Here is a 12,281-nt window from a genome sequence, read left to right on the forward strand (position 1 = left end):
GATCCGCCACAGACTGCTCCTCACCTTGGCTGCAAACCAGGCAGAAGGCTGACTCGTGCCTGGTTTCAAGTTTTCGGACACAGAGTACAGGGGAAAATGTGGTAGCTGTGAAAATGTGCGATAATTAACTGCAACTACTAATTTACACTTGGGGAAGATTGCATAGGGCTGTATGCAGCATTTTAAAGCCAGAGGGAAATTTTGTGTTCACACATACTGGTATCCAGTGCTACCCCCTGCATCCCATTCCCTGGAGGAGTTTTAGTTCAGATTAACTCATTTTTAGACACAAGGATTTCCCATGGTTTAAACATGCTGACTTGGACGGTTCACCACAGAAACGAATACATTGTTCCAATATGAAAAATCTACCTTGTTTAAAGGTGTCCTAAATATTTAGGATCAAAATTTTTCACCCCAAAAATCGAGGAGGTGCACAGTCCCACCTTGGATCTATGAAACAGAAACTTTCCCAGCTTGTCTGGGAGGTAGAGGGGGAAGAAAATGAAGTTGGAAGCTATTTCCAGCCAGACAACCAGGAAATATCTCTTAACTCCCCATCATTAGTGGTACTTAGCTGCTTATCTCCTTGTTTATACCAGTGCTGGGATAGTCTCACAATGAAAGCACTATAAAATTTCCTATATTCTCATTTGCAATTGGAAGTGTCAGTAATAAACCAGAACACCTGGGGGCTGTCGAGGTTTTACCTTCCACAAAGGTTTTTACACACTGTCCTCTGGTCCGACAGACAGGGAACACCTTCCCTGATAAAATGGATCAGACACTTCACACTGATAGTGGAATCCTGGAGAGCTCCTGCTCCTGCTCAAGGGAAGCTGTGAAATAGCAATTTAAGGCGAGAGAGTCCTTCAGGATGGAATCAGTTCCATTGTCCTCTGCGGGAATAAATCAAGTTTCAATATTCTTGGACCAAGGCCTTCCTCCCAGGACCGAACAGAAACAAGACTGTCACAGGGCATAAGAAGACAATTCCTCTGCCTTCCTACAACACTTCTTTGAGTCAGTGAGACCTCCTGCATATGGATTATGTCGAGAATCAAGTTTGAAATTCCCCTATGGAACCCTGACCCCATGGACATCTGGGCACTTTCTGCCCATGGGCTGGCTCATCCTAGGGCTGCTGCTTCCTTGCCCAACATCTCATTCCACGGAGTCCAGTACTAGGATGTGGGCTGCTTGTCCCCTGGCCACTCATCACCCCGAGTTAGGCAGCGAGCAGTGCTGGGAACAGCAGTCGGAGAGTGAAAAGCAAATTGAAGTTTCAGTTCCCAAGTGGAATTTTCGGAGGAAAAAACAAAAAACCCAAACAACAACAACAACAAAAAAAAAAAGTTAAAACCCCATTATTCACCCTATAAACCATGGTTTTAAGCTTTTTTTTTTTTTTTAGGTTTTTGTAGAGTAAAAAATCTTACAGTACTCAGCTGCCAGCCAGCTCTCCAGCCCCCGGCTCCACCGACCCCCGGCGGGCGCTCGGGCTGCGGGGGCCAAGGGGCCACCCCGGGGTGCTGCCTGGGCCGGACGGGCCCCCCGGATGCCCTCAGCGCGGTCCGGGACCGCGGCGGTGCGGAAAGTGCGGCCGCCAATGCTCAGGCTGAGGCGGCGGCAGGGCCGGGGCCGGGCGGGCGGAGCCGCCGCCGCCATGGGGCTGCTCAACTTCACCCGCGACCCGGTGCCGGAGGCGGTGAGCGGCGACATGCACAACCTCAACCAGCTCAGCGCCCAGGTGCGCCGGGACGGGGATGGGCGCGTTTGGCGGCGGGGGCAGCCCCGGACACGGAGCCGGCGGGGCGGCGGCTCCGCGGCAGCGGCGGCCGGGCGGGGCGGGCCGGCACCGGGAGCTGGAGCCGGCCGGCAGCGCAGTCCCGGGTGTGCCGGTCCCACCGCGTCTCCAGGCCCACGTGCCCGGGTCCCTGCTGGGGACGGCACGGCCCCGATCCAGCCGGGCGAGCCCCGCGCACGCCGGAGCTGTTTGAAGGATGTTTATAGAGTCACGGAATCCCAGAAAGGTTTCGTCTGGAAGGGACCTTAAACACCATCTAGTCCCACCTGCCTGCCATGGGCAGGGACACTGGTGGAGTTCCTGGTGGAGGGCTCAGATCGTGCCTGGTGGGCAGTGGGGTCCTGTCAAGAACTGGGGTTTGTGGTGGGACCACACAGTTCCCACCCTGCACTTCCTGCCTCAAGCTGAATGGTTCTGGTCATTGGTACCATCTGCCTCCAGGCCACCGACACCGGGTGTGCAGCTTGGACTGAAGTTAGTGGAAACGCTGAGGCTTTTCCAGCTCAGCTTGCCAGGACTGAGGATATCAGACTGGTAACAGCCCGGTGCCATCTCTGTTACATGGCCGAGGCCGAGGGCAGGGCAGGATCTGCAGCCACAAAGCAGCCAGCACCACTTTTGGCCATACCCAGAAGGTCACAGCCAGCGCTGCTGCTGGTGCTAGCAGAGGAGGATGCTGGTAGTGTTCTGCCACTCGGGCAGTCTCTCCATCCCTGCCTGCCAGCTGCACACCCAGAACACTGAAAGCAGCAACTAGACCCTTAACCAGTTCTCTTCCTTTCCCGACTCAGCCTGGTTACCCCATGGGGTTTGTGAAACATGAGACTGGATGTTCACAACTTTTCCCACTCGCAGTTTTTGGATTGCACAAGATAGAACAGCAGCTTCCGATTAGCCACAAGTCACAAAAGCCCTGTGCAGTGCCAGCTACCAGCTGCACAGACCCCTTGAGAGGCTCTGAAAAGCATCCTGAGCAAGTCCCATCCACAGGCATCACATAATGCCAAGGACAGGGCACCAGCACAGGTCCAGCTCTGGAACCAGTGTTGTGGAGGCGGGTGGAGCTGGGTCAGGACATCACCACCTCATCGTGGTGCTGGTGGGGTGGTGAGGTGCTGATATCTGTGTCTAACACTCTCCCGTTTCTTCACAGCAATTCTCAGAGCTGACTGAAGTGCTTTTCCGCTTTCTGACAGAGCCCAAGGAGGTAAGGTGGAACTGGAGAGATGTGAGTGCAGCTCTGGTCAGAAACAGAGAAAAGGTTTTGTCACTGCTCTTTCTCTTGAGCAGGTAGAAAGATTTCTGACGCAGCTCTCAGACTTTGCCACCATGAATAAAATCAGCTTGGGCCCCCTGAAAAACATTGTCAAAAGTATTCTTCTGGTACCCAACGGTAAGTGATGTATTTGCATATCCTGCCCTGAGGCCAATCTGTCCCAGCCATTCCCGCAGGGCTTGGTTTGCACAATAAGTGTTAATGGTAGCTAATACAGTGCTTAGCACTTAAGAATCAAAAGTTCCCCTGTTTGGTGGCTCTTTGTATTCTTTATACCCTGCCTGCATGCACATTTCACGGGCTTAAGTAAACTCCCTTAAATATCTGTGCATTAAATGCAGCACAACATCGTGACAGTGCTTGGTTTAAGCAGTACCTGTAAATCCCTTTTGCCAGATCAGGGCAGCCTCGTGTTGGCACCGAGTCTCTGCAGGAACTTCCACCCAAGTGACCCAGTGCTGTAATTCCTCCAAGGCCAAGCGCTGTTGGAGAGAAATAAGACAGGGCACACGCGTTTGGAGCGGGCTGGGACTGGTGCAGTTCCAGGCCATGTGAAGGAGACAGCTGATCTTGCAGAGAAACACCGCGTCCAGCTCTTTCTCGTTCATAAACAGTGACGAAGAGGTTCGGGGGGATTCCACTGGAATACCCCAGACTCTGCCACTTTATAGGATTACTGTGATGTTGTGGCTGCTGTTTGACACGATAATGCATCAAATACTCCACGGCACATTCATCCCATTGATCCTTCCTGTTATTAATAGTCCCCTGCTATTACCCTTCAGCCCTTGGTTCCCCGTAGCTTCCTTCACAGCCCTGATGCTGAGCACAACTGTTTTCTGAATTTGTCTTAAACTTGTTCTACTGCTTCAAGCAACTTTTGCTATCCAGGAGTAGCAACAATTTTCTTTTCCTGCAACCGTCTTGTGGGGATTTAGTGCGGAATTTGCATTTTTCCCCATCCTGATTCAGGCCTGGGTGCCCCCATCTTGTCGTTCCTGTGAGTGTGTGCTCTGGCTTCAATCCCGTTGTAACTTTCCCTCAGCTCTGGGATGCCACTGACGATATCAGAACAGATCACAGCAGATAATTTTGTGCTACACAGCCGGAAAGCCACGTGGGGCTGGCAGTCTCCTTGAATTTATGAGATTCCTGCTCTTGGCTTCAGAGAGCAGAATCCTTGTAAAGGTCCCTGCGCTGCCTGGGCCCCAGAACAAAGGGGGAAGGCGCAGCGGGGGAAAGTGTTATATGCACACGTTCACACCCATCATCCCAAACACAGCAGGTAGGTCAAATTAGCAGCCCGCCAGCCTTAACAGTTCTCCTTTAACAAGCAAAGCGGCTACAGGAGAGAAAGCAGCAGCTTCAAAACATAACCGCTGCCGCTGTTCCCATGGATACCTGCAATGGGATCTCGCCCTCTCCCAGGCACTCCCAGAGCCCGGACTTTTAAAGCACCGGGCATCTGCAGAGATACTGGCAGGCACGACTGGGTTTCCAATCTCCGAGGAGCTGTGGTTTGCTTCAAAACGCAGCTCAGAAACAGAGGCTTTCCAGCGTCGGTCCCGTCCCTGCTTCTATTTGACTCAGTAAAAATTGGTTTGACTCATTAAAAACTGATTTTTTTTTTTTCTTCATTGTGGTATTTATTCAGGTGCCCTGAAGAGGAATTTGTCTTCTGAACAAGTCAGAGCAGATTTTATTGCTCTAGGTAGGTCATGTGATTTCCACTAAATAAAAGATAATTAATATTTATCACATATAGTAATCTCATATGGTTTCCCTCCACAGGCCTCAGTGAAGAGAAAGCCAGTTATTTTGCAGAACAGGTATTCATATATTTTTGCTTGTTTCTAAGCTAACAAAATGTCAGTTCTGTGAGTGAGAACTCGTAAAACCCCACTGTGCTCCTGAGATGCGTCGGCACGTTGGGTATTTTCTTCAAAACCAGCTTGGGATTTTGAACTGAAGATCCTCAGAGAACTAATAAGGAGCACTTTGTCTGATGATACCTCTGGTATGCCAGGGCCTCTCCCCCATCAGTGTCACAGTTCCTGCACTGCTGTGTGGCTTTCATGTGATGTTTTTGTGCTTCCCATGCTTTGAGCCCTGAGGTCATGCAGTTACATGAACACAGGGCTTTTTGCACAGATATTGTTACACTGAACCAGTGCTAAAACAAAACCAGTGAGTTTCATCTGCAGAAGTGACAGGGCAGATGGAAATCCTAGCAGGACTCAAACACCTATGAAAGCCCTCCTGACCACATTAGTTCTCTCTTTACTCTGGGCTTCTGCCATCCTCTGCCTTCGTTCTGACTCTTGCTGAAGATTCAGGTACAAACAGAGGCCTCTCTGAATTAATTGCTGGTGTGTCTTTTGCTCTTGTAGTGGAAGGTGAATTCCCCCACCCTAACACGCCTGGCTGTAGGTCAGACACTGATGATTAACCAGCTGATAGACATGGAGTGGAAGTTTGGAGGTAATAGAGCTACAACATAAACTGGAGGGGCTGGGAAACCCAGCAGCAGCTCTTGGCTAAATAAGGTTTTATTTCACCACTTAACTAACAGATTATCTGCCTTCTCTTCTTTCTGATTCACAGTGACTGCTGGGAGCAGTGAGCTGGAAAAAGTGGGAAGTATCTTCTTACAGGTAAATCTCCCACATCACAGAGTTCAGCTTGTAGGGCAATTGAGGAACAAGCTCCAGCCAGGCATGTGGGAAGCACTGGCTGTGAGGGAAGGAGAGGGAAGCTCTGTGGGTCTCACAGGAACAGGCTCTGTGACTGCATCTTCAGTCTCCCAGTGCTGCTGCCAGCCGAGAGCAGACACGCTGCTGTTTGTTCTCCTCTGAAGATACGAGGTATCACAGGAACGTGGCCCATTCAGAAAAGCTGTTCATAAAGCTCAGTTTAGCAAAGATCAACCATCTTGGGGAGGCGGGAAAGTGGGATCAAGGACTTCCAGAGATCTTCCAATGCCCAGGGTATCTATTCCTACAGTGGCACTTTTTGAAAAGCCTGTCAAAGACGCGTGTGCTGTGCAGCAGTCAAACTCACAGCAGACTCTTGCTCTGCTGTCCTCTCCTAGTGCTCAGATACAGGTCTCTGAACTAAAATACTTCTGCTTTTCTTTTCCCCAAGCTGAAGCTGGTGGTTAAAAAAGGGACCCAACTGGAAAATGTGTATGTCGGTGAGTCAACATTTCTGACAAGACGGAAGGATGGGAAAGCTGCAATTTGGGGCTCGGGGTGTTGCTGGGGGTGGGGGAGTCTGGGGGCAGAACCAGGGTGGGATAACTGCAAGAGCATCACTGTGGTTACTCCTGCCTCAGCCTCTCCATCACTGTGGCTGTTCTTGCCCCAGTCTCTCCCTGTCACAGGCACTCCAAAAATGTTTAGGAACACTGACTTTTGGGCACCTTCACATCTGTGCCTCAGTAAACACAGATCTGCCACAGAGCAGTGCAGAGCAGTCAGAACAGCAGGGCAGAGGAGGAAAATAAATGATTTCCAAGCATGGAGTACTGTTGGGAGATCCCATCCCAGGGGGAGATCCCAGCCTGTCCCCCTGGCAGCCGGGCTAGCATAAGGACCAGCTGCTGGGGATCACAGTGGCTAATCCTGCCCAGCTTAGGTGAACGTGAGTTGCTCCATGGTAGCACCAGAACAGCTTTGCCAATGTTGGAAGTGTAACCTGAAATCTAAGACTTCATGCCTCTTTTTTTTTTTTTTCTTCAGAGTTAACTTTGCCCCAGTTCTACAGTTTTCTGCATGAAATGGAACGGGTCAAAACCAGCCTGGAAAGCTTCAGCTGAAACTGCACAGACCTGAGCTGACATCTGTCTGGGATGTTTAATTCCTCCTCATGGGCCTGAAGATCTGCTCTTTCCCAGCTGACTCTTCACACCCTGATAAAAGAAGACAAGCTGTGCAATGAGCAGTGGTGTCATGGCCCAGCAGGACCCATCAATCCTTTAGAACCTGAAACTTGGGCTAAGTTTCAGCTTTTTCAAAGCACCTACAAGTCCACTCTTTTTTTTTTTTTTTTTTTTTTTTACTATACTATTATGAGAAACTGTGGTCAGAAGTAATGTGGATACCGTTACTAAAATAGCAAAGAAATAAACCCATTCCCATCCTGCTCCATTTGTATCAGCATCTGATTTTGTGAGAAAAAGAGAAACAGGAGCAAAGAATCATTTTGAAACTTGGAGGGATTAAGCAGAGAGGATGACGAAAGCAAGGAGAGCATCTAATGTGGGGAATCACTCAGTGCTCCCTTCAAGCCTCTCCCTTCTCTTCTATTGAGAAATATGTTGATTAGCTTCTTCCCAATTGTGCCTCATTATGGAAAAATATCTCAGTGGTAGGTGATTTTAAATCTTAAACAACCAAACAGCTGCCTCTGTGCATGGGAGGGGGAGGACATCTCGGGGGGTGACAAGATAAATCTCATTTGGATGTGCTGCTCTTTAATCTGCAGCCTGTGTGACATGGCACAGTCAGACCCAGTGGTTTCCTGGTGGACATATGTCCAAACCCCACGAAGTGCCATTAGCTCGACTCTTCAGTTGTCTGAGGGCAGGGATGAGCTCTTCATCAGGAAGCAGAGGGGTGCTCCAACCCACCTGGGGCAATGTTACAGTCACCGAGGCTCCTCTCATGTCCACACTGTTGAGTGGTCCAGCAGCCTGAGCTGGCTGAAGCCTCTCCCACAGCACAGGGATGAAGAAAGCTCTTCTTACAGAGCATCCAAAGCATCTCTGTGTCCCTGGCACACTCGGCAGTTCCAGTGAAGGGAACAAACCACATTACCAGGGAATATCCCAGTAAGATACTCTGTTTCCAGCCTCCACCTGAAGGGATTCACTGTCCCATGGCATCCTGCCAGTCTGCTGTGGGGCTCCCTGCAGCAGCAGCTGCTTCCAGTTAAACCCATCCCAAACAGATCATTTCTGTGAGAAAAGCATCACAAAGCTCCCTGCAACTCACAGCTTCACGTGTGGGTTTCCAGCTGCAGCAAACCCAGCATCGAGTGTCCCTGCACTGCATTTCCTGTGGTGCTGCAGGAGTGACTGAAAACGACAGCAGGCACAGGCTGAGCCATATATTTGGGAACTGGGGAATCCTGCTGGCAAACCCGGGAATGGATTTATTTATTTTCCCACATATCAGGTCAGTCACAAGCATTTCAAGCTTTGTCACATGCTTACTGTAAAAATGAAAAAACAAAACCAAAAACCTCTGAAGTAATGTCCTACAGAATATTCTGTCTCCTTTTGGGTGGCAGAAAAAGCTATTTCAGGGAGGAAGAAGCAGTCCAAATGGCTGCTGCTTTCTCAAGACAAAAGCAATTTTTTTGCTTTACGTTTTCTGCTGCCTGTTCCCATTATTTCTCACCCTCCCAGTGCCAGGGCGACACCACTCAGCCCTATCCGGTTATGTCGGGACGTGGCCACGGCGCTGCGGAGAAGATGCCAGGCTCGGTTGTGGGTCAGGAATCCGCCATCCCCCCGTGCTCCTCCCCCTGCCCGGTTGGGATTAAGCCGCTCGGGGCTGACGCACGCCGAGCCCGCTGACCCCGAGTGCAGGGGTCACCTCCATGCTGCTCCGCGGTCCCCACGGGCAGCTCGGATCGGCGGCATTTGCGCCGCGGTGTGACCTTGCTGCTGCCACCAGCGCTCCCGGGGACCCGGCAGCGCCCTTTCATCCCACGCGCTTGGCTGTGCTGGAGCCGAGCTGGCAGCGCCATGGGGAAGGGCTGGAGGGGGAGCCAGCTCTGGCAGTGCCGGCACGGGGTGACGCCAACCGCGAGGGAATCGGGTCACCCTCCCAGCGGGGCCGGCCAGGAGCAAGGACGGCTCTGGGAGGCAGCGTGGCAGCCCCGGCCCTCCCGCACAGCACAGGGGGTGATGGCCAATGTCCAGAGCCCTGCGCCGGGACCTGGCAGGCGGCGGGCACAGCTGGCACAGCCACCGGGAGGGCTGAGCGGGGAGGGAAGGAGCGGCCCGGTGCCCGTTTTGCCCGTGTTTCCGGGCGGCCCCGCCATGCTCGTGTGCGCGGCCCCTTCCGCCTGCCCGTCAAGCCCAGCCAGCCGAGAGCTAATCTCGGCGGGACAGCGGGCGCGGGGGAAACAGGGGCCTCTCACCAGCCTGGGGTGCAGCTAACCGTACTCCTCCCGCAGCCGTTTGCCTCCCCAAGGCCTTTCCCGGCCCATTTCCTCCGGGGCGGCCGTGCCGCAGCCCCCCCATCCCTGTCCCTGCTGCGGGGGGACACGTGGGCCCTCCCGGCTGCGGCGGGGCAGGGGCAGCGCGGCCACGCCGAAGTCACACGCGGTCACCTCCCTGCGTGTGCAGGCCCCCTCTCTGCTGCCTCGGGCCACCTTAGCACGCCCCGGGCCGCCAGGCAGTGTCTCCCGGGCGCAGGGGAGATGGCAGAGTGGCCCCAGCAGCCAGGCTGCAGTGGGGATCCTGTGCTCCCAGGCGTCCTCCCGCTCATCCCCGCCAGCACCAGCAGCGCAGCAGAGAACAGGGGCTGCACTCTGGGCTCTGTCAATTCCCAGCATGGATTCAATGATGTTGTGATTCTCAGCCATGTCAGATGCTGATGACCAAGGGAACTGGGATGTTTTCAAATGAAGCATCTTCTCCCTGCTGGAAATGCCGGTGCTGCTGCTCCTTTCACATGTGAAGGAATCCTCCAAACCCTGAGAACAAAAGCCTCTGCTCTGAGGGAGCAGAGCAGATGTGGACTCCACTCATGCCTGTGAGTCCACGGGCAGGCAGGGAAGGAACTGGGGCTTCTCACTGCTGGCTCTGCCTGACCTTGAGCAGGTCATGTGGGAACTGACAGAGCTCCCCTGGGACATCCTGGTTTCCAGAGAACACTAGGAGCTGCTCCATGCCAAGGACTTCCAGCTTGGTGTGTAATCCTGTCCCAACCTTCCCATTTGCAAAACAGAGTGACAAATCTCAGGGCTGGCCCACAGCTAGGAGGGAGCCATAGCAGGTGAGACAAGCCAAAGAGCAGAAATGGCAGGTGAGGGCCCCAAGGCAGCTGGAGCTCAGCCCAGTACTGAAGGCAATCCTGCCCTTCCTCACCCCATGCCATCCTCCTCCCCAATTCCTCCTGGTTTTGAGGTGATGCAGCACCCAGCAAAAACACCAGCTGTGAACTGCAGCTCCCCAAATTGCTCTGTCTGCCTGGGAACAGCAGCCCTGAGCACGCTGGAGGGCCCCAGGGCAGCACCACCACCCTGCTGTGCCACATGGATCTCTGGGGACAGGGACCTGCAGGGCCTGCGTGGGGCTCCCTGGGGTTCCCGTGGTGCTTGCTGTCTCCTCACCAGAGCGGACAGGCGAGGGTGGCACTCGGCACAGCACCATGCAGCTGAGGACACACTCCCAGGGACGAGTCCTCAGCCTGCCTTGGGACAGGATTCTGCACCCACTCTGCTCGGAACAGGGGGAAGGCGTCCCAGCCTGCCTGTGAAACGGAGCTGCTGCCTCCCATTCTTGCAGGAGGTGGGGAAGAGACTGGTGGTGTCCAAGGCAGTGGAAATATTCCTAGCATGTCGTCTGCTCCTAAGCCTTGCCATCTCTCTAGGCAGTTCTTTGTCCAAGCACACTGGGAACAATTGGGGTTGCTCAGCCAGACCGCAGGCTGTCGATCAGCAGAGGGAATGAATGCTCCAGCATACGGAACCCATCTTCTCCCACAGCAAGGGGAGGTGGCCACCAGAAACCAGCCTGTGGCACAACAGCACAGGCACAAACAATGCCCGGGCACCCATGCCAGTGCCAGCCTCGGGAAGGGGGTGGGTGCTCCCCAGCCCATCCAAGGAACAACCCAATGGGAGGGAGGGGCTGGGCATCCCCAGGCCCCATGTGGGGCTGGGGTAGGCATGGTTGGCACAGCCATGGTGACATGGTCCCTGTGTGATCCTGCACTGCAAGGGGCTGAGGAGGAAGAGCTGAATCCTGGGGGACAGAGAGGAGCCCCCAGGCTGTGGGATCAGGGCTTGTCCAGCCCCTCTCAGCACCCAGCACCTTCGGGGTGTCCTATCCAGGGCTGATGGCATTTGCTTCCTTGCAGGCACAGCTTCACAAAAGATGCCAAGCCCTGCGGTGACAAATCCATCCTGTCCCCAAGAGCTTGATACAGCTTTCCTCTCCATGACACCCTGAGCAGCCACGGGCTGGTGCTTGGCAGTGGGAGCACCCACCAGCCCCCCACTGAGGCATCTCAGCCCATTTCCCAGCACTCAGCTCCAGTTTATAGGGCTGCTCTGTCCCAGGGGCATCACTGCCACCGCTAATGAGGTTATCCCAGACCAGGCACTGACAGAAAGGGAAAGCAGGGTTAACCCTTGTGCCACTGCCACATCCCACAGCACTGGGGAACAGCTTTGCTTGGAAACGAGATTTTAACAAGCCCCAGTGGGGATGGAAAGCTATGAAACACCAGGGGAGGATTCCCATGCCATTCCCATGCCAGCCCCAGCACCACAGCATCCCTCCTCTCGGAGCAGTCCCATATCCATGACAGCAGCACCAAGCCCTGAGGCTACACCTTGCAGCCGGTGTCCATGGCAGCAGCATAGAAAGGACGGTGCACGACCCCCATCATGTCCCCACCTCTCAGCTTTGTTTCACATCGACAGCTGGGATGTGGATAAGGAGCAGGATGCAGCCAGGGTGCGGGCAGGAGACGCTGGGTAGCCGAGGCCATTGCTGCCCACAGGGACACAGCACCGCTCACATTCCTGCGGGAAAATGTGAAGGCTGAAAGCAAGGTCAAGGGCCCTTCCCTTGCTGGAATTCGGCGCCACGCCAGCACCCGGGTGGCCAGACCCGCCGTCCCGCGGGGCTGTCCCTGCACCCTCACCCCACCGCCCCTCATCTGCAGGGCTGGCTGGGACACGGGTGGGGGCTGGCAACGCTCCCCAGGGACCACCAACGCGGGCAGCCCTGTTCGTCCGGCTCAGCAACCCCCGCGGGGCCGGGAATGGGGTGGGATCGCCAGGCAGGCGGCCTCCGTTTCCACCCCCGCTGCTGAGACCCGACAAACTCACGGCACTGCCGGGCGGTGCCCCCCCGGCCCGCCCCCGTTGCGGTGCGCGGTGCGGGGCAGCAGAGGGCGCCAGAGCACCGCGCAGGGCCCCGCGCTCCCCCCATCGCTCCCCGCACCCACCCGG

General features: G+C 54.5%; 1 protein-coding gene across 1 annotated transcript; it reads left to right on the top strand.

The window, feature by feature from the left end:
* Window positions 1-1,613: 1,613 nt before the first annotated feature.
* Window positions 1,614-7,229, top strand: COMMD7 (COMM domain containing 7). The gene is made up of 9 exons (XM_053992892.1): window positions 1,614-1,750; window positions 2,961-3,014; window positions 3,098-3,200; window positions 4,738-4,794; window positions 4,875-4,912; window positions 5,474-5,564; window positions 5,688-5,737; window positions 6,228-6,276; window positions 6,824-7,229. Exons 1-9 carry the CDS (start codon window positions 1,667-1,669, stop codon window positions 6,898-6,900), a joined length of 603 nt encoding a protein of 200 aa, XP_053848867.1. The 5' UTR covers window positions 1,614-1,666; the 3' UTR covers window positions 6,901-7,229.
* Window positions 7,230-12,281: the final 5,052 nt, after the last annotated feature.

Source organism: Vidua macroura, chromosome 17 (genome assembly GCF_024509145.1).
Source record: "Vidua macroura isolate BioBank_ID:100142 chromosome 17, ASM2450914v1, whole genome shotgun sequence".
Lineage (NCBI taxonomy): Eukaryota > Metazoa > Chordata > Aves > Passeriformes > Viduidae > Vidua > Vidua macroura.